Source organism: Pezoporus flaviventris, unplaced genomic scaffold (assembly GCF_033815535.1).
Source record: "Pezoporus flaviventris isolate CSIRO_AGI_PZ_B2104156 unplaced genomic scaffold, CSIRO_AGI_Pfla_v1 ptg000002l, whole genome shotgun sequence".
NCBI classification, from domain to species: domain Eukaryota; kingdom Metazoa; phylum Chordata; class Aves; order Psittaciformes; family Psittacidae; genus Pezoporus; species Pezoporus flaviventris.
This window is the reverse complement of record NW_026892550.1, coordinates 53,872,350-53,900,345: the sequence shown is the minus strand read 5'-3', so window position 1 is coordinate 53,900,345 and position 27,996 is coordinate 53,872,350. Positions and strand designations below refer to the sequence as shown.

General features: G+C 38.3%; 1 protein-coding gene and 1 long non-coding RNA gene across 2 annotated transcripts; one reads left to right on the top strand and one right to left on the bottom strand.

The window, feature by feature from the left end:
* On the bottom strand, positions 1-27,967 carry UBA6 (ubiquitin like modifier activating enzyme 6). The gene is made up of 33 exons (XM_061479069.1): positions 27,812-27,967; positions 25,773-25,834; positions 24,115-24,209; positions 23,300-23,328; positions 22,417-22,511; positions 21,762-21,873; positions 20,591-20,671; positions 19,921-20,043; positions 19,553-19,676; positions 18,226-18,329; positions 17,367-17,429; positions 16,297-16,373; positions 15,561-15,627; positions 15,007-15,150; positions 14,254-14,321; positions 13,903-13,981; positions 13,624-13,704; positions 13,169-13,246; positions 11,746-11,927; positions 11,043-11,148; positions 10,244-10,333; positions 10,053-10,133; positions 9,322-9,450; positions 8,761-8,812; positions 8,594-8,657; positions 7,627-7,696; positions 6,871-6,942; positions 5,570-5,687; positions 4,422-4,615; positions 3,803-3,930; positions 2,862-2,949; positions 2,380-2,474; positions 1-289 (listed from the first exon to the last, which is right to left on the bottom strand). The coding sequence occupies exons 2-33, from the start codon at positions 25,811-25,813 to the stop codon at positions 154-156; spliced, it is 3,066 nt and encodes a 1,021-aa protein (XP_061335053.1). The 5' UTR covers positions 25,814-25,834; positions 27,812-27,967; the 3' UTR covers positions 1-153.
* Positions 13,992-15,940, top strand: LOC133282803 (uncharacterized). The gene is made up of 2 exons (XR_009747711.1): positions 13,992-14,088; positions 15,573-15,940. It is a non-coding gene; the product is annotated as an uncharacterized LOC133282803 (long non-coding RNA).
* Positions 27,968-27,996: the final 29 nt, after the last annotated feature.

Sequence of the window (27,996 nt, the reverse complement as noted above, 5' to 3'; positions counted from 1 at the left end):
TCCAGTTTGTCTTCAGTGCAAAGCCACTGATTTTCACCATTTGTTTTAATTAAGGCTTCACGAAAAAGAAATATATAGTACCATCTTTAATAGCTGAAAATTAGCACACTCCTTTCAGAACAAATGGTCCAGGAGTGACTTTTGTCTCTACCATCAATTGTCTTCCTGAACAAAGTAGTATCTCACTGGTGGCCCTGGCAAGTCTTCCTCTCCATCGGTCTCTGGAGCAAATGACACTGTCAAATCTACATACTTCTTGTCAGCTGATGGTTTCACAAGCTTTTGCATCCTAAAAGGAAATGAAGGACAGTTTGTTAATATACCAGAAGGAGGACTGGTAGAGGGAATTCAGGGCCAGGCTAGGATGAATTTCACTGCCAGCAATGAAGCCCAACATTCTAGAAATCGGATTAAAATGGAGTATAAGCTGCCTTTTAATTTTGATACAAAAGCTGGTCCTCCACCTGAGGTACAGCAAATGGTATTCCACTTTCATGACAGACATAGCCTGTTAGTAAGCTATTACATTGTTCATTAACAAGTGCTCAGTACAACAAAGAAGAGAAGATGGCCAGTTTTGGTTAGGATTCTTCACCAACAGAATTGCTCTTTGGCATCCTACTGAAGCACAAAGCAAATCTAGCTTTCTGTCCAGGATTCTGGTCAATAAGGAGGAGTACAAGTTCTCAGTCTACCAATAATGGCTGTTCTTACTATGTTATTAAGGAGAACCACTCCAGTGCAGACACTTGATAGTCAACCAACCTCACTTTCATTACGTATCTTTGGATGTCTCAAAGTTATTTTCTTGACAACTTGGAGCACTAGTTCATGAGCTCGAATGCTAAGAGGCTGGGGGAATACAGTCCCTCATTTCTATTCCTCACAGGTCACTTACAGAAGGATTTCACTTCTGGCTATGCTTTAGCACGCAGGTCAAAAAGCTGCTTCCCCCAAAGTACTTGTTCCCTTGCAAGAACACAAAGCATTATCCTCTTCTTAGCAGAGATACTGAGATCTTTCCCATTCGCATGAGGAAGTTCCAAGGTACAGAGGAAGGCAGATAACTATGTCTCTAAAATTTACTTTTAGGGAGTATGCTACCAGTCGATGCTGTGATTGTGAAATTAAGACAAGAGTCTTGCACTGCTTGTCATATTACAGTGAGAGAAAGATTTAAAAACACACAAGCAAGACCAAAGTTTGCTGTACAAATACCTTATAAAGCTTTTGGGACTGTTTGTAACAGAACACCAAGCTGCTGTAACTACATGGAAAGCTTGAACAGGGTCTCAAGAGTTATAAATCCTGACATTTGTAAGAAGCCAGCTTCACACCTTGTTTTTGACTTCATTACACACACCACTCAAAATGATTTCTACAGCTGTAGGAGAAGGAATATAAACAACTTACCTTGAGATAGGGTATAAATTCACATTTATGTGAATTATTATTAGAATGTGCCAGGCATTCTAAAGGCAGGACCATCCTAGAGGATCTTCTCTCCCTGGAAGTTGGAAGTAGCTTTTCCATAGCATATACTACTTTGCCTGGCACTACCTCCTGGCAGGCAGACCTTCAGAATGGTACTGATGTACTTGCTCTAGCAAAGCCTGTGAACACTTTCCTGCATACAGTTCACAGCTGGTGTGAGGAACAAATTTTGACCTAAAACAGTTCAATCAACATATAAAGCAGAACCAAACCTAGGTGAGATCTGGCTGTTACTTTGCAAAGGCTTATCAATCAAAACTAATGCTCTGTTCTCACACCTTCACAAACTTCCAGTCTTTAGACTCCAATTTCCTGTCAGTAAGTGGCACTGTAAAGCCTTGTGTAAAGCCTTCATTTTTAAAAGGGCTAAAGTGAGCTAGAATCTCAAGGAATTACTATGAGCTGAACAGAATTCCAGAAACTCAGTCTGCAACCAATACATTAACTCCTTCCTAAGTAAGTGTTCCCATTCTTTGAGGTGAGTTACTAATTATCACTATTAGTTTTTAAGCCAGTTTAAAAGGTTTCCTTAGTCTTGTTCGTCTTGAATCAAGGTACTTTCTTCACCGTCCACCCCTCAAAATACCCAACGTACTGTCAGACTTCTTTGGGTTTCTCATTCTAGCATTCGTCAGTTACAGCATCATTTTGCAAGTCTCCTGTCCTCGCTACAGAAGTTAATTCACTTTCTCTTTTGTCTTTCCCCCACAAAAAAAAAAAAAAAAACAAAAGAAGAAATTACCTCTTTTCTTTCCCGAATATTAATGACTAGCAACCACTTTGAGAGAAAGCACTACTGTCAGGCACAAGTCTTTATGATACAACCAGTGAACATAATCTGTACATGCAATTGCATCCCTCAATCCATTTTCCAGTTATACTTACGTCAGCTTTAATCTTTTAATATGACCTGGCATCACAGGAACATACAGCATTTTGACTCCCTGTACAACCATATTTGGTTCAATTCCATATTTCTCCTGGAATTCACAAATTAAACTTATTAGAGGATTAGGACAGCTGCACAATCCAGCAGATACTACTACTGCCAATAGTACAACTAAGTATTCAAGACCATAAAATCACAACCAGAAAGCCTGCTAATGCGTACATATTGACAGAAGTTTTATTAGGATACATTTGAGCCAGTCAAATTAAAAAATCTTAAAACAGGTTTGGACATGTTTACTTAAAGACATTCCCATTGACATAAGTACTTTCTAGAATTACTCTGACTCTTGGTAAAACTAAAAAATAAAAGAAAAAGAAAAAACCCAAACCACAACCAAAAACCCCAAATCAACAACCCAGACCAAGAAAATCCTGTCCTCTCACCTTGTATTAAACCATTACAGTGGATAACTTACTCTGACAGCATTTATGAAGTCCAACAGGGTAAAATCCTCTTTCCCATAAACTGTCCACCTGTCCCAGATTGTAAATGACAACCCGTTTCTGTTTTAAAAGAGTAAGGTTTTTGTTACTTTAGAATGCAAACTCAGGCACTTCTTTTAAACGCATATTGAAAAACTGCTTTGTATTCTAGCAACTTGCTCTTTTATCTTTAGCAAAATTCTCTTCCCTCTCTGCTGCCATTTCTCCAGCCCTTTGACCTGACTAAGCACAAGGCACACTAAGAACTCTGAGTAAACACAGTATCTGACAAAGACCTTTGAGTTTTCGGACCTACTGAAAATTATCTCCTGTACTGATTAAGATGAAGAAGTGTGCCTAGTCTAGATGAACATCCTAGACTAGGATTAATAATTCATTCATAACCACACCACACGTCTAACTCACCTGGATTTTTATAGCCTCACAAACAACAGCTTCCACAGGAAAGAAAACTAAGCCCTTAAAACCACTACTTTTTAAAACAGGACACAAGACGTGCTGCATTTTGAAGACACCAAGTTCTTGAGCAATGCATTATTGGACACCCTTGGCAGTACTTATGTCTTTAGAAATACATAGTAAATGTATAGTAAAGTTTGATTGCAACCACTAAGTGATTCATGATCTTCCAAGTTTAAAGAACAACAACAGCAATGAAGAAACAAAAACAACAACAAAACAAAACAAAAAAAACCCCACCAAGAAACAAAACTGGAATATCTATAATGTCTATTTGGGAGTATGACTATGAACTGTGGTTGCATCATAGTTCTGATATGCAAGCACATAAGGCCTTAATCTGGTTATCTGGATTTAATAACTGTACAAACATCACACTTGTAATGGCTCACCAAGTTCTAAGCATTCATTTCCAGGTTTTCAAATACCACACTTCTGCCATTGCCCTTCCTACCTGATTTCTGTTCTTCTTACTTCAGCAGTTTCTGTAAAAACCATTATGGGAATGGCTAAATTCAGAAAACAGTTCTTGTATGCATCAGCTGGGTAGCCACCAACAACTTTGATGAGTTCCAGTGCAACCTACAGTAAATAAGAAGCCCATACTTCCATGAGAGCAAACACAGGTTTCAGGTACTGTTTTATCGCCTAGTTTAGTCAAGAGACCAGCAACTACAGAGTAAGCTGTTAAAAAGATCAGCCTTTCTGAAATCAGCAGAGTAAATCACATCTGGAAATGCAACCCAGTATGTCACAGAAATAGAATCCGTTGCTGCTAGTGGAAATGTTTCAGAAGGAAACATTGCAGAAAAACAAGCCAAAATGCTGATCTTCAACTCCTCTTTCTGGTCTGCAAATCAAAAATAAAACCATCAAGGGCTTACCAGATCTAGAACCAAGAGCAACCTTTTCTCTTGGTACAGGAGAAAAAGAAATTGCTGACTTTGAAATAAACCCTTTTCTTTAACGAGGCTGTCAGGGTAGTGTTAATCAATATCCAAACAACAGTGGTTTTAGGCAAGGAACAGTAAGAAAGAAATGTGTATTTTAAGCATTTTACAAAGCATACTGACCAGGCCTGACACTGCAGCAGTAGCTGTTGCAATCGCAGGAATAATCTTTCCAGCAATGCGTTTTGTTTTGAACCGATCTGCTGGTTCAATGTTGTACATCTTGGCTCGCAAGTTTGATGCTGCTGTTATGAAATCCATATGACCATTACTATCGTCATCTTTTTCAAAGGAAATGGGCTTCATTTGCAAATCATCTGTTCATATAAAAAAAAAACAAACCACAAAACGGAGCAAAAATTATTATTAGAAAACTGAACATGTCCTAAACTTAAGTTATAGGGAACTAGAACCTTAACAAATCTAAAATTTCACATTCTGGATCTTGGTGCCTCACATACAACTTGCTTTCCCCATAGTAGAAGTAGAAATACCCCTATCAATTGTTAAAAGTGAGTTATCAAAGACTTACCAACAGAGCTCCATAATTTAATTTTCCTTGCAACACCAGGAATAGGTTTTGGACAGTCCTACGGATGTTTCTTATTCAGCTCCATCCTGTGAGAATTCCCTCTGTAAGCTTTGTTTATCTACAACCATTTCACTAGGGACTCAGTAGCATGGGAAACAGAGATCAGGGTTGACATTCCATGGGATAAGTCAGAGCTAAACTAATCTAATCTTTCTCCTCTGTGTTCACAAGCTAAACATGCATGCATGTAGCTGTTGTCTGAAGAAATCTGCATGTGTCCAGGCACAAAAATGGATTCAAGCATCCTCATTTTAACATATCTAGAGGATGCTGAAGAAGATGCTAACAGCCTTCATGATTTGAGATTAATTTCAGATTGACTCCTTTAAATAGTAACTCTCGGCCTTCTCATATCAGAGTCACTTTCAGACATCTGGGATCTAGCCAGCACCCCTTCCCTCCTTAAAAGTTCAATTCATTGCTGCCTGCTTGCTGTCATCAGGGTTGTGTTTACATGCAAGTATAACAGAGAACCCTACACTTTCAGGAATCTCGGCAATATAGAAGCACAGCGTAATGTCAAGCACTAAAGACACTTACTTGCATGGCACCTCAGAAAGCTTTCAGAATTACAATTCTTGCAGAATACAAACTACTTTATCCAAAGACCTGAATGTCATCTACTGGCAGTGCAATAGCAAGATGTTACTAAGCTATGAAGCTAGTTTGCACTACTCACTTTCCAGAGCTTCATTGGATAGTATAGACTTCTCCAGCTGGAGAATAGCATTTCTTTCATCCTCACTGCTGACTGGAATATGATCTGGTTTTCTTGCAGTTTCATCAGTCTGTACAACCTGCAAGTGTGTGCAGTGCTTGAGTAAGAAAATACACAAACTTTGTACAACACAAGTGTGAAGTCTACTAGATTTCCTGTCTTCCCCACAGTTATTTCCTCCCCAGTTCAAGGACATAGACTTACAGAAGGAATTCCAGCCAAAGGCCACAAAGATCATTAAGGGACTGGAGCATCTCTCATACAAGGAGAAGCTGAGAGTGCTGGGTCAGTTCAGCCTGGAAAAGTCTCAGTGGGATCTTATCAATAAATATAAACATCTAATGGAGGGGAAAGTACAGGAAGCAGAGCCAGACTCTTTTCACTGGTGCCCAGTGACAGGACAAGTGGGTATGAGCTTTGTGCATGTTTAAAGTGCATAAAATTCTGTAACAAATATACAAAAATTCTTTAAACAAAAAAAGAACCCAACCAAAACTCTGAGGATGGTTGAACACTGGCAGAGGTAACAGAGAGAACCTCTGAAGTCTCCATCCTCAAAAGTATTCAAAACCCAATGGGACACAGTCCTTGATTACCTGCTCTAGCTGCCCCTGCGTAAGAAAGGGGACTGGACTAGGTGGTCTCCAGAGGTCCCTTCTAACCTCAACCGGTCTGTGATTCTGAGTCAAAATATCACTTTTTTCTCACAGTGCAAGCATTCATGAAACAAGTGTTAACACTGGGCAAGAAAATATGAGAACACCCTAGAACATATTCTAATTTTAAATGATGACAAATGCTAGCCACTGCACAGTAGCACTTCAGCTGTTTTAAAGTTAACACTTCAAAAATAAACATAAAAGTAATGACACATCTTTTACAGTACCTAGAAAGAAGTAACAAATAGACACTATCTTTGGATTGCTTTAAAGTTGCTGGGTAAAATGTTACTTCTTTTATTAATATAGCATAAATACAGATAAACTTAAAAAAAGCTTGCAGACTTACAATCACACTCATCCATGGAAAACAATGCTATAACAAATCATTTGCAAAAAGCAACATCCTGCATTTAGCATCTGGTATATAGGCACTTTATCTATATCCAGTTAAAGCAGACCCATATGCCACACTCTTGTTTCCCCAAAACACATTTTAATTTGTGTTTATTTCTCATCAGCATCAATGCAAGACATAGTTGGGAGATGTGGGATATTGCTTGTGGATTTATCTTTTTTCTTTAAACTAAATATCACACTTACTTTGTTTGAAGGTCTGAACTCTGGTACCTTCATAGCTGAAATAATCTTCAAGATAGTTTCCTCTGATAAATCCTGTTATGGTTTAAAAAAAAAAATACCACAAAAACCAAACAACAAAACAATTTAAATTCACATTAACACAAAAAGGCCCTCACAAGAAGACTTTATATCCAGTAGCATTTCAAAGAATACCAAACCTAAAATATCCCACAAATATTCAACAACGAAACATCATCACTGAAACACCAAGTGACATTCCAGTTGCCACAGTGAACCAGAGTGGTGTGAAGTGCCTAGCACTTGAAAACTGAACAAGCATAAACATGACTTACAGGAAAATCCGATTAGTAAAGAAAAGAGGTAACAAGAAACAAGGGATAAGCAACAAACAGGGGCTGTGAATAGTAAGAATAAAGCTCCCAGACCATAGCTGACAATTTAAAAATGCCTTTCAGTTATTTTAGTTCATTTACTATATTGCACAGGAAATAGGTCCATCAAAATAAGAATTCCTGAGTTCCCGAGTTCAGTGCTTACTGAAAATACCCAATATATTACCCAGTTCTTCTCCAGGTTAACGATTTAAACAAAGACAACTAAATGTAAGCAGCTACTGAACAGCCAGTGCTGAAGGAGAGATTACTTCAAGAATCACTTTAATCAGTTCTTGGAAAGAATTGGCAACTGGACAGTGGGCCAAAACTGAATACATACATCTGAGTTATGTGATAGGAACGCTGTTACAGTACAGATTACCTTTTCTGTAAAAGGAACACAGTACACTGTTGCAAAGAGTTTTGCTGCACTCACAATGAAACCATAGTGCCTAAAGAAAAGAGGAAGATAATTATTTTTGTTGATTTTTTACTTCAGTTGCTCAAAGGTTTGCAATCATATTCAAAGAGGTCTTGAAAACACACACAAAGAAACAGAATTTCCACCCTTCAGCCTTCACAGTACAAAACAGATGACAGGTTTTGAGGGACTTGGAAGTCATCCTCAAAACTAAGCAAATTTTGATGAGTGAAGAGTTATTTAAAGAAAACCATATTTCCTTAACCTCTGCAGTCAAGAAAACAAACATTCACATGACACCAATATGATAATATAAAGTTTCACCTTAGCAATACTAATTAGAAATAAAAATTTGATATTTGCCATGATCTCAGTTTTCACTCAAACTAAAAATGGTGATCTGGTTTCTCAAAGCAGGTGTAGACATTCAGCAGAAAAAGGTTTCTCAGTCCTTCAATTGCATCATTTATTTTAAATTATCTGTAATACCCAAGCCATCTAGATCAGACCCAAATTATGAAGAAGAAAAGTGGTCCCTCCGCTAGGTCTTTTGAGGCAGTCAATTTAATTTGACACATCCTCCATTTCATGAGGCAGGCTGATGGGGGCAGGGGCATATGACAGCAACAACTCAGTAATTTTGTAGTTACACAATAAATGAAATGGGTTGTTCTAAGCCATTAAATGGCTTAGAACTTGTCAGAACTTCCCACAGCACATTCCAATCCCATGTCAGTGAAAGTTAAATTCCCTGCAGTGAAAGCATGAGGCAGCTCACCAAATCTGCCACAGTGTTAAGACTACGCACTAGTACCTATCAAGCAGCAGTCTAGCTTCTAGTGCTATAAAGCCACTGCCTTGGACTTTCTGCTGTAGGGCGAGTTTTATAGGATGATATAGAACACATCAGTGGTAGTACCATACTTACAAAGGATCATTAAATTCAAACTTCACTGGGAAAGGTGGCCTCTTTGGTGACTGCCAAAATAAACCTAATAGGAAGACAGACTAAGATGAAATCCTAAGGGTAATCAGACACAGCAGCACACGACGTATGTGAATTCATAACAGGCACAAAGGGGCATATGTACTTACTTCCATCTTTTAATCGTGTATCAAGGGGAAATGAATGAAGGAGCTGAAGAGCCTAGAGGAAAAGACAGAGTACATTTAGTAATTTGTCATACACAGTTTGAAATTACCATGCTGTAGGACACCTGTATCAAGATGGAGAGCTTAAACACACAATTACTGCTAGACAGAGTGATTTGCCTATTCATTCACAGGCCAAAGATGATAGTGTGACCACATCCATCCAAAGACCAAGCAAAACACTTACTCCAATGAGCAAAGCATTCCCCCCACTCTGTGGTCACTTTAGGATTCTTGCATACGATTCACAATTGGGAATGCAATGTTTTCTCAATGTGACAACTACCAGCAGGGCGATATATGCACAGATTTGTATGTTCATTAACACAAAGCATCATGATCACATCATTCCTACAAAATTATACACACATACACTTTAAGCAACACTGTGGACCAGATTCTTAGAATGACTGACTCTTATTTCAGCCAACCTTCCTGTGACATCGACAAGTTTTCCAAGATCCCCATCAGTCTAGTGCCACCTCACTTCCAGGTCTTACCTACCTTATGGCTAAAATACTTCTCAAACTTTACTCTTGCTAGTTCTACACATTGAGTCCAACTTCGGGGTCTTCTACTGAGTGTTTTAATAACATGAAAACAGCCTTCTAAGCTCTCCCCTGATTTTATTCTCTAAAGAAGGAAATACGAAAATGTTAAAACACACAAGATTCCTCCCAGTCCAGTCAAACAGTAAATATGTTTTTAGGAATTTACAGCAAAAGGAAAGAGACATTACTTTGTGAAATACTATCCTTTATGTGATCTCTCCACTGGGTTTTTCCTTAGGTACTGTGGTCTACTTATTTCTACCCAGCCCTACAGACAGTAGGCCATTAGAGACTCACAAAAGATAGATATTAAACAATTCAGTCTAATTTATTACATATTTGAATTCAGTGGAAACTAAGTGTTCCCTTCATTTTTCCCAGCTGGTTCCACATCAGTGTGACATCTACTATACACTCACCAGAAGTACCTCAGTATTTCTGGTATTTCTATATTGTATAGAGAGCACACATGAGCTAGGGAAGGAGCCCATGCATGAGAGACTTTGGCTCTTAATTATGAGACATGCCAGAAATACTGTTCAACTAATGACTTGGCCAAAGAAGGCTTCAGGTTCTTTTTAATAAAATCAGAAAATAATTCTAATCTCACTGAACTTAAATAGAATCAAAATCCATACAGCTTCAGTTTAAACCCTGTATTTTAGCCTGGCAATGTTCCCCTACCTGTAAAACTTCTTCTGCAGATGCATAGGTTTGCCAGAATTTGTTAAACAATGAAGGCTTGTGAGAAAATGAACTTTCAAACTAGAAAATAAAAAGAACAAATACGGCATTTTTCAAGAAGTGTAACATATCCCCCATGCTTCCAAATACACAGTAAGTTATGCTCAATGCCAGTAAGATTATTCCCTTACCTTATCTCTTGCCCACTGTATCGTATGCTCAATGGCAGCTGGGAAAGACTTCAAGGTGCAAAAAGGTATTTCCTCTTCCGGTGGATCCCGCTGTAATTAAGTAAAGTTGTGTGTAAATACAGATTTATTTAAGTTTACTGCTAATAATAGCACCAAGAATTTTTAGACTACTTAAAACTCAAACTGTTATAAAATACAAGGTGGCATATTTATGCTTAGAACAAAATTTGTTTATGAACACTAACATCATTTCTTATTTATGAAGAACAGTTCAACTCAACACTGGAAAACAAAACTGAACCCTGAAACACAAACAACAGAAGAAGTCAGCAGCCAGCATTTCCAGGATGTGCAGTCAGCATTCACACAGGCTCTCACTCTTTCACTCAAGGCCAGAAACACTTCTTTTGTTGTGAACCCTATCAGGACCATTAGGACACTCGAAATCCTGTCTCTGTGCCCAAGTACACCATTTTGTGGTGTCCTCAACCAGTGAATTTCTACCTTATAAAAGCAGTTTTGTAAGAACTTACACAGGATACTGCAAGAGTTTGAAGGTTCATTATTGGCCTATGTGTAATCATCAGCTAGGTAGCAAACATTGTATCTCCAGTCTGCTCAAATTTTATTTCCTCTGAGCTTTTCTTCAGAAACCAAGGAAGTAATTATTTCCTAATAGTACTGCTCTTCAGCAGCTCACATAGGCCACTTATTTTAGAAACATACATGAATGATTAAAGAATCAGAGGGCATTATCAGACTAGCTACAGAAGAGAAGTAATGATCTTAAAACACTTACATGACTATTATAGGACTCTGTCAGATGTGGCACAATAACTTCTGTGTGTCCTTTCGTTCCCATAGTTCCAGAGTCTATAAGAGGACGCAGGTTTGCTACACAACGACTGACATGGAAAGACAGAATAGAGTGTAATCACTACATTGCTGCCTTGCAGACATTACCAGAGTGTAATCACAGAATTGACTTTAGACACTTTCAGAAAAGTGAAAAGCTTATACCAAACTCAGGATAAGAGATTAAATGTTTATAAATAAAGAAAAATAAGATATTAACTAAGAAGAGCTATTTCAAGTTAGATCAAGATACTGTAAACCTGAGCCTACCTGGATTAGGAGCATTAGTAATTCTTTCTAAATGTAAACACCCCTACTTATAAATTTAAATACACATTCTTACACAAAAAATAATTCAACCTTAAGACTGCCACACTATTCTCCCCTCCCTCATCAGACCTTGACAGTTATTCATGTCCAAGAACTCACTCCGAAACTCTGCCGTGTGAACCATATGAGCCACACAACAGCAGAGCTGGTTTCCACCACAAGTATAAATCCCATCCTCCCCCCAGCCAGCATCCCTATAAAGGAGCAAGATAAATCTGAGCAATTCAGATCTTATAAACAATAGCAATCAAGAATATTAATGGAAGAGTTCCCGTAAGAATGTGAAAAGCAGTCCTCGCTTCCTTTCCACAACCTACCTATCAATGTATCTCCTTGCCTCAATGTTATCCAAAGCAGTCACAATCACATCTTGTTTGGTATAGAATTCATCACTGTATGTGCTCTCAGTGGCTGGACAAACTTTATTAATATATGAGTCAATCTTTAAGTAAGGATTGATGTTCAGAGTTGCTTCTGCTGCAGTATAGCTTTTAGGTTTCTGAAAGTATAAATACATATATCTATCAATGATATTCAGATAAGAAATATCTGGGACAGAATTATCAATTTCATTTGCTGATCAGAAAACAATTCACTGACAGAAATGCTAGTATGCAAAACATACAATGAAGGAAATTCTTTAATCATGTACCTCCCTCACTAATAAATATCGTACTCATCTAGTTTTATTTTAGTTTTATTTGAAGTAGTGCAGCAGAAATGTATTGAGTAACTGAAACTGATGCCACATGCTGCCTCTCATGCTCCCAAAATGCCGTAAGATAGGACCAGCTCATGGTTGTCAAGAGGATAAGCCCATTAGTTATTATATTAGTTATTAGTTATTATTAGTTAATGTGGAATGCAAAGCATTCCACACAAAGCCAATTTCAGAAGCTAAACTGAAATAGAGTTCTTAACCTACTTGACATTTCTAGCCATACTACCTTCAATTTTCTAGGGATCAGCACTTAGAACAGCAGAACTTAAGACTGTGGCTTCTGAAAGCTTGAAGAGTTCACCTTCCATTTATCTACTCATTCAAAATGTAATCCATTCCCAGATTTGCTAGACATAAACAGGAGGTGGAAAATTCAGCTCCTGGATTTTGGGCAGCAGAGTTCCTTTTCCCCACTGCTCTCAGGATCTAAGACACCTGTTTTATTTTGTGTTGTGTTTGTAAGTACATGGATATTTTCTCTCTGCTTCTACAGAATTAACAGTTTCTGAATCACACATTTACTGAATGTATGTTTTTTTTTTCCAAGTTATTTGCCAGTTTAATGAAGACTGAAGTCAGAAAATAGCAACTTCAGTCAAGTTCCATTAACAGTAGCACTGCTATTAAGAACACTTCTGCCAGTGCTGTCTACTGTTTGCTGTTCTATTCTCCCCCAATTTCAGTGGTATAGAGTAAAGTGTTTCTGGCATATTAACCCATAGCAGCATCTTACGCAACACAGTATTCTTTATCCAGTTCTCAAGTTTCAGAGATTTCATTAGTCAAAAGTATGAGTACAAATTAAGATCAGACCAGCCAATTTTACTCAATGGATACTAGTGATAAGTGGGATGCCAACGTAGTTCTAGGCATTGTTTTAAAATATACTGGATTTCATTACAGTTTTTATCTCTTTCCTGGACAAAGGTACATACACTCACAAGTTCAGCTCTCTGTCAGGACACAGGATGGGGAAACAGAACAACAGTCCAGGAAGTTTACTGAACAAGAAAGCCTACCTGTATGTGATGAGGTCGAAAAAGAAACTGCCTGTTCAGGTTGGATTTCTCTATCAAGTCTGGATCTGTAATTGTAACCTAAGTCAGAAGGGGTAAAAGCAACAACTGAAGTTACAATTAAAACATAGCACTGAGCAATAATCCTGATGAAAGCTCTGCAGAAACCTGTCAAAGCAAAGCAATACTGTTGGCATCCACTATGGCTAACAGCTTTGCCTATACTGATGGATTAAATTTCATTTTAATATCAAAATACAGCAAGACTGCTCAAAGTGTGTTCTGCTTCTAATTAACTGCACACTACTTCCACTCCATGCTGAGGCCATTTTAGTCTCTGCTCAGAGATTAGCCTGAAGTAAAACTGAGATTTTCAGCATTTTTGAGTAGTCTAATTGTTTAACTATTCCTTGTCATGTTACTTTTTAATAAGCAAAGTGAGGTTGCAGGTGACTTACCAATCCTTTGTCTTGCCCAGTACCAACACCAAGGAGTGCAAAGTTTTTTAGCATTTCACAGCCTATTGCTCCACAGCCAACCTAAGGAAAACATTTTTAGAGTCAGAAACATAAGTGAACACCATGAAGACAAGTATAATAGACAAGTCACATTATAATTTTGTAGCATTTATTCTGCAGCAGCACACATCATCAGGGCTGCTTTCATTATTTGGAAGACAGTGGACATTAGCTGTATCAACAAAGCATTTGAAAAGTCTAAGTGTCAGTCATACTCACCAAGAAAATATTCAAATCATGCAGCTTCTGGCACAGAGAGTCTCCAATACAAGCTCTCAAGGCATCATACCTATCTCCCCTATGCAGGTATAGGAGACATAAATAGAAAACTACTAAGTTGCCATTTATCACCATTTATCATCATTGATGCCAGACTGCAGTTTGACATGAACTAAGAAAATCAGAGTGAGTCCCCTATAGTTCCTACTCCTCCCATACTCAAACAGGACACACATTCTGAACCCCAAACCTGTCCCTCCAGCAAACAGTACTGAACTAAGACCTCTTCTATGCCTGCTTGAGACTCAGATCTGAACAGTACATAAAACAGCAGACTGTAGGTATATTTACCGTGGGAGAAATTCTTCAGATCCCATCTTTTCTAGAGGTGTTACTATGTCTAACATATCTATATACAGCTGTAAAACAAAAAAGAAAATGACTCGGTAAAAACCTGTGAAAGTCATTCACGGTATTTTCATTTGAAAACCAAAGTAAGTATTTTCAATGTACAACAGAGTCTAGAAATTTAGAAGCATTAAGTTTTTACTGTTAGTGGAAGACTAGACAGCAATCAGTTCCTAATTTACAATTTTAGTGGACAGGAAAAAGCACCTGGTCAGAGAGGGAAAAAAAGCTCACTGAATCGTAAACCGCAAGCTTTTGACTTCCGACAGGCATGTCACACCTCCAAATTAGACTAAGAAGCTTTTTAATCTAACTTTATTCTGACGCTTATTCTGAGAGTCTGAAAGCACTGCTCATATGTACAGTAGCTTAAGCTGGCATCTGGACTACCTCACACCTTTACAGTCACGCACTGGTAGGCCCGTGCTTTCCTTGCTTGTGAGGGAAAAAAAGAATGTGATGTCTGAATCCCAAATACAAAAACTTAAGCAAAACTGGCTGGCTGCACATTTATTGTAGACATAACAGCATTATATTTTTTCCTAAATTCGGTCTCAAGTCTCTCCTCTCCACCCCTCTACCCCATTATTGAAGTTGTTCAGGCTACTCTGATCATACAGCATACATGTGTATGATCAACCATACATTTATAACAATACTGTCAAAAGAAAGATCCAAAACCAAAGACAGCCTTACCCACTGCTGCAATGGAGAAAATTTTCCTGTTACTGCTTTCAAGACTTCCTGGCTCGCAACACCACCTACTGCTGCAGCCAGAGGAGCTAGAAATCCCTGAGCAGTCCTAGACAGCCATTTCACTACATCTCCATTCACCTGAGGCTGAAAAGTAAGACATAACAACAACAGATTTATCCCCTCAATTGAGCAAGTCAGTGCTTGACAGCTTCACAGATTATTCTGTTCTCCAGTATAAGACAGATAAATTCTTTCACTAGCAAAAATGTTTCCAGCCAAGACAGATCCACTGTATACCCTGTACTTCCAATATGCATTTATCTAAACACTGGCTTCACATAGCCACAGGATTCAGCCTTCATGTCAGCTGAACATTTATTTGAATCCATGTTGAAACACGGATTCTGTATCCTCACTTGGCCTTCAGAAAGCCAGCTGATCCATCTAAAGAAGGATACAAAGTTCAGAACAATAACCAACAAATAAAGCATGGCCTTAGGCAAGTAAACAAGTGCATCAAAAACTAGTCATAATGACTACAGTTCCTTACTTACTTTGTTTTCCAGTGTTTCACTTACAGACATGGCTATTTTCAGCATTTCCTCAGCATCTTGGAGGCATCTGGACACAAGGGTAGAAACAATAATGACCATTTAACCATTCCAGAGTCCTTCTAGAAACACAATGGCAAAAAAAGGCACTGGATACAGTAGGAAGAGTTCGGAAATTTATACTGGCTTTAACAGTGAGCATTAAGTATGCACTTCTGAAGGTTACAGTTAGCTCAAGAACAGGAGTCTCAATGGAGAAGCCCATGTGCAAGTCCAGTCTTAAGATTTATACTTTTTAAGTAATTTTGTCTCGCTGAACTCAATTATGTGCATTAAGAAATACATCTGAAAAAACATACTGAAAATAAAAAACAAATACTTCACACCTTCTGGAGTATTTTTTAAATCCGTAAGATACAGAATAAGTCACGAAACATTGAAACAACTTTGCCATATTAACCCCTCAATGTGAAAAAGCTGAAACAGAGCAGGACTTCCTCCAAAAGCATTTTCTGTCTACTTAGACCCAGAAAGTGCCACTGCTATATTGGGAAAGTCCTGTTACAAACCAGACGTGCATTAGGTACCATTTTTCATCTAGATTTCAACTTTTCACTTCTATGCCTTCTATTAAGTACCAGCCAGACAAGGTACCCTGCTGCACATCAAACCCATAACTACACTAAATGGAGAGATCTCCCTGATTCAAGCCTTAGCAGAGACAAGATTGCTGCATTACCCAATATTTGGTCCACGACCAAAGCTCTCCTGAAAGTGGTTCAAGGCAAGCATGGCAACATGGATCTGCAAAGGTGCCTGTTAAGACAACAACAGCTGCAAAAACTGAAGGAAACAAAAGCAACTATTTGAACTCTTCTGTTACCATTTCATTTCCTTATCTCTTAACCATACCACTCAAAAAACAAAAATTAAATAACATTAAAGATTTATTTTGAAACACCTTTCACTCATGATTTTACAAACTGAGATTATGAATTATTACTGAGTCATAATGCAATGCCCTTCATACACATTCAGCACTCAAACTAAATCCAACTAAAGAGTTCCCAAAAGAATTTAGTGCTGCAATTGAAAAATGCAGTAATCTTCTTTTAACTAGACCCCAATATGCATTGCATTTTGCCAAACATCAGTATCAAAACCCACCATCAAGAGACAAAAAGTAGAAAATCTGAAAAGGCAAGTGAGACCTTACATTACCCCCAAAAAAAGCCTCCAAAAAATTATTAGATCAACATTTTTTTAATTTAAGATTTTAATAAGCCCAAGACCTTGCATGTCCCTAACACTTAACTAAAACGGTGCTAGAGGTAAATACTGCTAGATTCCAATCAGATTTTAAATATAACTCTGAATCATTTTTTCAAAGGTAAAAGAAAATATTCTTACGCTTTAAACTGCAGTTTCTAACCAACCTATGACCATCTTTTTATGATTATCACAGCTTTGATGCCAGTGTGATTTTTATCAACCAAACAACATTGTGTCACTTGCAAAATTTACACTCCCTTGAAAGAGAGACTTTTCAAAAACTGAGATTTTAAACAGCAGAGGTGGCTGAGCCATGCATTTCAATATGTTGGTGCAAATCATGGATAACAAACCTCTACATTGATCTAAACTATAATGTATATTCTGTGTGACTACACAAACTGATATCTCACTCATATTTAACTACTACAGAACAGAGCTAGGAAATAATATTGTTCTATACATAAAGCTGCATATTACATTCCATGTAGTTTTAACAATAAAGCACTTACACCCAAATCCCCACATGCTAATTACCTCAGGCTTGCTAAAATCTGCAACAAGGCATAATGGATTTGTTATCTGCTTCTCCAACCGCTCCTGGAAAAACAGAATTCATGATAACAAACCCACTTAAGGATACAACAGTCGGTGCTACCTGATAAATCAATACTCCTCCTGGAAAGACTACAGACCAAATATCCTTTCTTACTAGCATTGCTCTTACTCTCTCCATTATTAATGTCACCAAAGCTGCATAAAATAAACACCTACTGCAAGTTTTGCAAAACAAAAATTGTTAAAGAGATGTTTCCCATCCTAGTGGCAAGACCCATTTCAAACTGCTCTGAAGTCAACTACCAGAGATTTTTTAGGCAATAAAAATGTGGATGTGTGCTTGCAGAACTTCCCCACTCAGGAAGAACAAGAATAAGAAGCAGCAGCTACTGCTCCACAGAGACAAGATACTGAGCTATGCATTCTCAGATCAGAAGCAGCTGGTCCTCACTCCCAGCTTTTTAGAAGCATGTTTGAGGGCTGCCAGGATCTACTTTCTGCAGGCCCAAGAAGGCACACAGCACCATGTAGCTTGCAACCCATCTTATACAAACTCATCTGTCTCTTCTTCTCAGAACACCACCAAGAAATCCCATATTTGGAGTCCCCAGAAGTACAACAATAGGCTGTCCATGACTTTCTTTTCCCTCTCTAAACTGGCAGATAATTGAAGTATTTCCTGTTCTCTAGGGTTTAGTAAAACAGTACCACTATTCTTACCCAGTAAAATTAATGTAAACCCAAATCAGGGTAACTAAATCATGTATCTGCTGAACTCTGCTTCCAGTACTCATACCAGTAACACTCAAGATCCTGGTTATCTCAAGCACACACTTACAAAGTAAAACATCTTGGGTGTCTTCACTTGGACAGCTATGCCTCCATGTAAGTAAGGCTCCATATCTGACGTATCACCAATGCTGAAGGAATAAGGTGACACCACTGAAAAGAGAATAAAATAAACAGTGACTGACAATTAGAAGTGTCATTGGATGCTACAATTCTGTATACAATAAATTGTGTTTTTTCCAGTGCTTTTTTTGCTGGAATTTTGTAGTGTGCAACCCTGCTTTGAAAGCATAAACACAGCTGATCCTCCTAACAGGATTGTCTCTCCCTGCCAGCTTCTGGACTAAAGTATTAGTCTCACATGATCCGTTATGAAATAAGCTTTTTGAAGTGGCAGCAGATGCAACAAGAATTCTGATGACCACAGCTCTGTAACAAAAATTAAATCACTCTTACTTTTGTTTAGACTGTGCACAGCAGAGTCCACTACACTGCTCAGACTAGGACTGCAACCCCGTGACTGAAACAACAGGCAAACAAGAAGGGCAGCTGAAGCATTTAAGTCAAAACCCTTCTCTTATACCATCTGGAGCATCATTCAGATCAAGCAAGAAGACACCAAAATTGTTAATACATGGAAAACTGAAACCAAAAGCAGAGCTGTGTTTAGAGGAAAAGAGGAAGAACTGAACACAGCATCAGCAATAGCAAAACAAAAGAGTCTGGAGAAAACAGACTCAACCATGTTCAAGGGTACTGCTTTTGTCTCAGACCACAAAATAACCCCCACCCACCTGCTCTCTCTTCTGCTTGAGACAAACAGGCATTCAGATCTGGGAACTGAGCAATTACCCAGCATCCACAAGGAAGCAAGTACTATGCCTTGAGACATGCATAATGCAGACCAAAGCAGGGTAAATACAAATCATAAGAATCACTTCAAAAGCATGCTTAGAAACAGATGTCAGGGCATCCCTGAATGCTTACATTGTCACCCAAAAAACAAAGCAAACTGTGACACACAAAGCGGTGTTAATTTAGGCCAAAACCATGATAAAAGTACAGGCATTATGGGACCCTCCAAAAAACAAAAGAGTTTCATGAGCAAACTAATGACAGTAGCTTCAGAGACTGCCAACCAGTCTTCACTAGCTGAGAGTTTCCACTGCCACTTAAGCAGCAAGATGACTTTGAAAGACTTTAATAAATGGAAATGGAGTCAAGACAACGCTAGGAAGACCTCTGCACCAAAAAGCAGATCTTTCTGTGCAAGCTCACTGGAGGTCTGCACTCCTCTGGCTACAGTAACTTATATTACAGCAAGCTAAAAGAGACCAAAAAATAAATACCTTGCAAAGGAGTCAGCAACATTTTACCTGTTATTTGGTGTGTGGATCCATTTAAGCATGACATTCCATTTACTTCCCGAAAGGTTAAGAACTGCCCTGTTTCAAGCATGTGTGGATGATTTTCAAGGCAAGTGACAATACCAGGATTTGACTAAAAGTGAAAATGGCAAAGTTAGCAATGAGGAAAGTGTCTTGTGTAAAGAAGTCATGCTTTATTGTAGACGCATAGCTTTTCACCTATTGAGACTGTAGCCTCTTAATACTTTTAGCACATTAGTTCTGTCATAACAAAGGAGTTACCTATGATAACTTTTTCAGTCCTTTTGGTCACAGAGCCAATAACAAGTCATTATAAAGAAAAAAAATAAAGCAGCACAGGGACTTCTACCCCTTACTTGCGTTATATTTGAAATGAAGATCTCCTTTGGCTCCTCTCCCGTTGTGTCCAGCACTTCAAATTCATCACCGAAGTCACAAAACAAACGTGAACATACTCCATATACATCTGCACTGATGAACTACAAGAGAAAGTAAAACCCATGAGTATCCCTAAAGCAGCACAAGCCAAAAGACCGACCTCTCTCATTCAACCTTGTCCAAGGCTAGCAGTTTACCTTCTATCATGCAAACCTGTCAGGTGCACCCAGGCCACTGACTACATAGCACAGCATTCATGACAGACTTTGAACCTGCATGAGCATTTCTGAACCCCTACACAAAACCCAAGAATCGTACAGTGAAATACTGCCATTTCTACCACTGTTACATTTGGTCTTAGCATGTTCTTTCAGAATTATTATAAGTAAACAGTGAAAACTATTTCTTCATAGAAATTTTCTGTTGTTGTTAAGAACCAAACTATGGTTACCCAGGCTGGTACCCAGATAATACCATATATATGTACAAAGTATGAGTATTGTACTCCCAAAACTCATACTGCTTGATCAACATGCTATCTGCATAGAACTATACACCTCATAACCAGCTTTCCCCATTTCTGGATAGAACATGCTGGAGACTCAGAATGCTCACTGTACAGATTATTCATGTTTTTACTTCTATTACCTTAATAGGTGGCTGTTGAGCATGACAGAAGTCATTAATCTTTTTCTGCAGCAGCAGGCTTACTTCAGTCAGTATGACACACTGCGAAGAAGAACAGAAATATATCTAAGACACCAAAAGAAATCAACATCTTCAGGCTATGACAAAAAGCAGTACTAACAGTAAATTGGTCAGGTGTTCTGATTCCTTTCCCACACACATAACAGAGAAAGCAGTCTTGAGTCAGTTTTCTCATTACACATTAAAATAGATGGGTTACTGCTCCACAAGTTCTGGAAACCAGATAAGCAAGAGCAAGAACAGCAAATTCTCACTTTCTTTCTACTGCAGCTATGAAACTCAAAACCTGATTAGAATAGTTATGAGAACAGTTACAGGTAATCTCAGGGAGAATGCAGATCTTGAATTTTAAGACTAAACTTAGCAAAACAAACACAAATAATACTCATCAGTGCACACCGAGAAGTCTGAACAAGCTTCACATACTGATGCTCATCAAACTGCAGACATACAATTTCTGCAAGCATTCTTTTAAAGTTTAGGATAGTATTGGGTTACAAAGCATGTGCACTGCATCCCATTCAGTTATACATGGCTTATTAAAGCTGGGACATTCAGAAACTTGGTGAGCTTGGGTATAACCAAAAGCCACACAGTAAAAGCTTCCAGCTCAGACTGAGCCATGCACACCAGCATGAGACAGCTGACTGAACAATTGAAAACACCATCATTCCAGCACAGAGGAGCTCACATTTCATAGATACATGCATGCATAAATATCTTTCTAATTATATAGCCTGAGTTTCTACCACCTGGAATACAGCACACAACATATATACAGAATATCTGTACTCTGTAGCTGCAAAAAAAGTCACAATTTCACTTTCTAACAACAACAAAAATTGTATGGCAGTATCTATTAGCTATTTACTGTCATAATAAATTCCACAGTAAGTAGCATAAGAAAGTGCTAGGAACACAAACACACTGTTTCAGCCTTGAAGAAACAAGCATGGCAATTTCCTTAGTCCAAATATGAGATCTGCTTCTTTTTTTACATCATTTTAAAATATACTTTGGTTAATTTTCATTTTATTATATTAAAAAAAATAAATCTAAGCTGTTTGCTGTGAGAAAAATACCACATACAACAGCCTTAAGAGCGACATACCTGGTACTGCTTTAGAAAAGACAGATCTGTGGTTTCATCTAGTGGCACAACTGATGCTGCCACATGGACATACGGATTGAGTTCTGCAATGCGATGAAGTGTAGCCTCAGCCCTGAAAGAACAGCAACTTTCAAGATTTTTCATGCATCTACAAAATTGTATTTTCAATACAGAATTTCATACCAGACATGCCCTAGGAGAGCCCCTCAGGAGGTCTCCTAGCAACAATCACTGACTCATTTATTCATACTTCAGTTCCTAGAAGGTTTGAGGAAAAAACTCTGTCCAATGTATCACAGGTCTCATGATCACGTGGTATCATGACTGTTTTCTAGTCTCACCCAGATGGTTGAGGAAGCCTGAAGAAGAAATCCACCCTGGCCCCTACTATTAAAGTTACATTACAAATTCCAAACTTCAAGAAGTGAGATATTTGACTAAGAACTCCAGTCCTAAATTAGACTTCCCCTAATACCCACCTGGGCACTGTAGTCAAAGCCAGTAACTCCAGAGAAAGGATGTAAGAAGTATTTGTATATGTATCAGCAGTATATGTATCAGCAGCTCCTAGACAATGAACTGTTATTTTTGTGGCTGATTAAACTGTTACTCCTAGTCAAGTTCAGTCTTCCCTCACTCCAAAGACTTTACCAACCTGCTCCTTTGACTGCTAATATCATCTTCATGGATGAAGAAGTTGATCCCCAAATCCCATTTTGTGCACTGCTTGGTGTCATGAACTGTAAGAGCCTACGAAAGTTTAGCAAAAAGTATTTACTGGAAGAAGTGTACATGGTCATAGCACCCAAAAGGATGGATTAAGCCCCACATAAAATTCTGGAGGACTAGCACCACAGAAGATTTAGTTGTTCCATGTATACAAGCTCCTCCAACCTCTTTTCCAAGAAAGCTTACTGTTTGAGAGAAACACACTGCAACACGCATTTCACTAAGCATTCTCCTCCCAGCTAGCAGTGATGACAACATTTAAATAATAAGGATGATTTCTGCCACACTGTGATTAAAGGGCGATCTGTAAATTAATGGATTCCCAAAATTATAAACAAGATTTCTTTTTCTTCTCAATTGGAAGAGTTTTAAAATGCTTTTCTCTAATAAAATTAATACCAGCAGCACAAAAGCAATTGTTGGATTAAAACGTCCAACCATTCTAATGTCTACACAAAACGATTCTGGTGGATGACAAAATAGGATAACATTTTGAATAGTTTGGCTTTCGAGTTTACAGCAATCCATTTAGGAGAGGCCATTTTATACAAAAGGATTCAACGTCTGATCAGCAGCTGACTAAAATATTACATGAGGTATTTCAGAGTGCAGTGGACATCACTGTGAGAGTCTGACTGTACTACTTGAGCATCCAGATTATTTAAAATTTTCACTCCCAGGTCCTCAAATGCTTTGCAATCCCTCTACTGAAAGTCAGTTTCAGAAATTTAAGATTAGCTGCATAGTAGTGTTGTCCCTTTTTCTCCTGCTCACCCAAGAATACCCAATGACAGAACTGTTTTACATACCTTTACTCCAGCCAGAATTATATTTTTGGCTGAAAAAAAACAAAACAAAATAGAGAGATGGACTGTTGCAGACATCTTGCATATCTCTAATTGAACAGTTACGTGGGTAGACAATAACAGTATGCTATTACTAAGAACTTCACATCTTAAAGGTTTTTTCTCTTTTACATTCAGGTTACGCATTCTACAGCACCATTGAAAGCAGAATAGCATAACCAATGTTAAAATGTCTCTCTACATTTGTCATTTGTCAGCTGCTCATCCCACAGGCATGATTACAGAGACACCGATGGCAATAAACTGGAAAATTCCGTGACTCTCCTCTGGCATCTGGTGCAGAGTACCATTAAAACCAACTGAAGTGTAATAAGCCATGTAAGAACCAGCCAAGACAAGTCTTGCTCACAAAAAGTAAGGGAAATTGTTAAGCAGTCTCTTGCACTGGGGCAGTTATGTATTTTTCACCAAACTGCATCTGTTGTCCTACCTTCCACCCCACAGTTCCTACATTCGGTTATAGCTGCTTTTGCGTTACAGTCACTGATGCTGATGTCAAAAGGAATAAGTTGGATTATCCGCCCTCAACCCTCACTCAATAAACACAATTTTGTGTAAAGCAATCTGGCCCTTTGAAGCACATTTTAAAGTAAAAAGTGAAATTATATTCTAGTAAAAAGTTTCCTAGAGAAAACACATATAAATTCACTCAGATACTTCAGATATGTTTATTAAATCTATAATAAGCTTTATAAGTATTTTGGGACAGTATGTTTACATATACATGTGAATGCTTAAATAAATGTTACCTAACTTACCAATCTCCACACCAAGGCCACCTATACCACTCAGGAATACATGGGACTGAGCCATCTTCTGCATTGCCGTGTCTCCAAGAACGTACCTCTGGCGACTACAGCAAAGATAAATTCAGATCAAAGCAAGATTCAAATAAGTCAAGAGCACATGAAAGCAAGTCAAGAATCCCCAGTCATTTCCAAAAAACGTTCAAGTATTTTCAGTTATTCTATCATCCCAATTAGTTTCTAATCCACCACACCAATTTCTGCAGATGTGTGTCACTAGTGACATGTGCACAGTTCTATTTACCAGTCCTCTGTTCAACAAGCCACTGAGGAGGTAACTTTTTGTGTATTTGAACTGTGTAGTGCTTTAGGAAATAAATGCATATCAATTGTAATATTTGCATGCACAATTCAAATAGTGAAATGCATGTAGCACAGACCTTTTCAGTGTGAGGTGTTAAGAGAAATTCTTTTAAATCCATGTAAAGACTTTTTCAGGATAGTAGGTTTTTGGAATTAACTACTGAAGACATAAGCAAGCCAAAGAACTTCTTTATCAGAAATTTTCAAACCAGAGAGTGCAGCAGCTTTTTGAGTCAGAACCTGAGCTCTGGAACCTATACACTCACCCATACAATCAAACTTAAACCATTCTAAATACTGCCTTTCTCACCAAGGAATAGCACGACTTTCATAAGACAAATGCCAAAATGTAAAATGACACATATAACACAGTAAGCTTAATTAAAAACAAGCCTCGTTTGTTCAGCATGTAAGTATTTGGTTTTTAAATTTATGTGTGTGTATATATATATATATATTTTAATAATAAAGTAAAAGCTTTTCATCCACAACGTTATTCTAGGGATACCATTTGTTCCAGTACAGGGTCTCTGAACTATTGCCATGCCAAATGATTTCAAGCCACTCCCAGCTAACAAATTAAAACAACAGTAATAATAAGAAAATAAATAGAAAATAAATGTGGGGTTTTTTTCAAATCTACCAAAAAAAAACAAACCAAACAAACACCAAATCAACACCAAAAAACCCAGTACGTTGAAGTTTGGAGGATAAGAGAGATACTGATGACATTTCATGAGGACAGAGAAGTATGTTAAAGACTGAGGAATAAATGAAATTATGAAGGAGCTAAATTACATAACGTACAAAAAGAAGGCAGCAAAAGACAAGGAACAAGAGAGGAATATCTACCTTGTCAAAGGGGAAACAAGCTGAATACATAAAGAAAATCCCTATTACAAATAGGAGAAGTATTATTCCTGTTTTCCAAAAAGCACACATTATTGATAGCATTGGAACTCTGAACAACTACATAGTATTTACCTATGCTTTTTACTGTTCTAATACTAATAATGGCCATAACACACCTGTTACGAGACCAATAAAGAAACAGTTACAGTTTTACAGAATGAGGAAATGTATCAATTCAGTCAGTTGTCACCACTAACTTTGCAAAGAAGTGGGTTCTATTTCATTTGCTGAACACTTTGGGGGTTTTGCCTTATAAGAAGATGAACACAGCAGCACAAGTGCACACACTTTTACCTCCTCAGCAGCAGACAGCATTTTCAAGCCTTGTCTTTTACATTACCATATGCAAACATGTTGTAAGTCAAGAGCAACGGTTAAAAATCAGATATTCTTACCTATACAAAGCATCATCAATTTCCATAGAGTCTGCTGCCATGATTGATATGATTTGTTTACACTAGAAGGGTTACAAAAAGAAATAATCTAGTTACATTGGATGCAATGTCACAGTTGGCCCCCTCTCTCTGCTCCACTCAGTTCTTCAACACAAGGAATGAAAAACACAAAAACTGATATTACACAGGAATCACTTTGAACAGAGAAGCCTATAGAACACCACAACATCTAGGTAATTAAAATGCACAGGAGCCAGAAGACAAGAATCCTCAAACCTTCCATAAGTGATTTCAAAATACATATTTAATTTCCCCACTAAAGAGATGCAAGACTTAGTTCTTGTATTTGCCACAGTCATATTTACTAAAAGTACAATTTCATTTTATATTAACAGCTCCAAGCTGTTTAACTTCCATCTACCTGACTGGTGCTTTGTTTTGAAGAGAAGACAGGAGATCCCTGAATGACTACGAGTAGTTTTTTATGCTGCATTATTTCTATGTTTGCTAAAAATTCTTAAGAAACAAGTTACTGTTTAAGCTAACTGAAGAACTCAATACCCAAAGATCTGAATGAATGCAACATTTAACTAAGATTTCAAGTTAAACAGTTCCCTAGGATTTTAAGAAAAAAAAAATCTGCTATTAAGGCCTTCAGTCATTACCAAAGACCTTCCTATTGTTAAGTGACCCTTGTGATAACTAAGCACTAAGACTAGGTTAACTGGCCAAAGATTAACTCAAATTTATTGTTCATCTGGTTTTGGCAAACATTTTAAGGTTTCTGAAGTGTGGCACCTGCAGCCTACCACAACTCACAGACTATAACATTCTAACCTGGAATCTGTCCTTTTGATTTTTTAGGCTTAACTAGAAAGCACACAAGTACCACAGCAAGGGACAGAGTCACATTGAAAGCAGGCCACAAATAGCACCAGTTAATCTCTTTTACAGTGTGGATACTAACTCCTACACATAAGCTAGCATACAAGACAGTCAAATTGAGGCACCTCCATCACAATCTACACCACCTTCAGTGCAGTCCCCGTGCCCTTACACAACAGGGGCTGAAGACAAACAATGGCAATGTTACCAGATCATCTGAGGACCCAAACCTTAAGACAGAGAGCAATACATCTCATCTGAGAGTCATGGGCTTCTGGCCCTGCTTAGGTAAAAGCCTTCATTTCAGCCACGGACTGGGATACAAGAATTTTAAGTTCCCCTCAAATCAAGCCAACACCATCTCCTAACACCCAAGAGCAACCATGTTCATACTGCTCTGCTCCGTAATCTTCCTCCACAAACAGCAGAGGCACTCTGGGTCTGCCCAACATAAACAGATTGTGGTACTAAGGTGAGGAAGGTGATCCACCTGGATAAAAACACCCAGCCTGCTCTGCTGTGGTTACTGACAGCCATCTCAATCGGTGCGCATCCCAAACAACCTTTTCTAACCAACAGGATGTCCAATCAACCCACAAGAGAACCTTCTTCACCTCTATCACACAGACCTGTGTGACAGTGGTTCTTCCAATATATTTATCAATTCTCAGTTGTCATCCTGTATGCTCTGTTACAGCACTGAGCTGCTGCAGGTATACCCATCAGCTATGGCAAAACGTATCCTTCCAAAAGAGGACTTAGTGGTATTATTATCAAGTAGTTCTAAGACAAAGTTTTGTTACTATATTCCTACATCAAATTTTCTCATTTTAGTTTAACCTACCGAGTCTGTCTCACAGGCAGGTAATATGGGGAGAGAAGGAGAGGAAAGTGATTATGTCTTAGTTCTAACCAGGTAGTTGACATTTACGCATTTGCCTGTTTCCTTTCTAAAAGCCAACGCTATCAGTTTTACTGCCAGGCTCCTATTTAACTGCGTAAGTAATGCCCTTCATTTTTTAAGCCTCAGCTGCCTGTGGGACACAGCCCAGGGACAAACTGCGAGGCTGCACGTTACCAAAAGGACTGAGATGCTCTGAAGAGCAGCAAAGGCACAGGAGCTATAGTGTTGGGCTGGTTTCAATGTTTCTTACCTCCAAGTCAGCGCAGGCTGAAGCAGTATTAATTAGTTGCTGTTCAGCAGGCTGGGATGGCAGGGAGGCCTGGATTCATCCCACCTATCCAGCGTTTCCAGAGGCGGATCCCAGCCGATGCAGTTCTCTGTTCAGTCGGCGGAGAGAGAGATGACGCTCAGACTCACTGTTATCTGCCCAGCTGG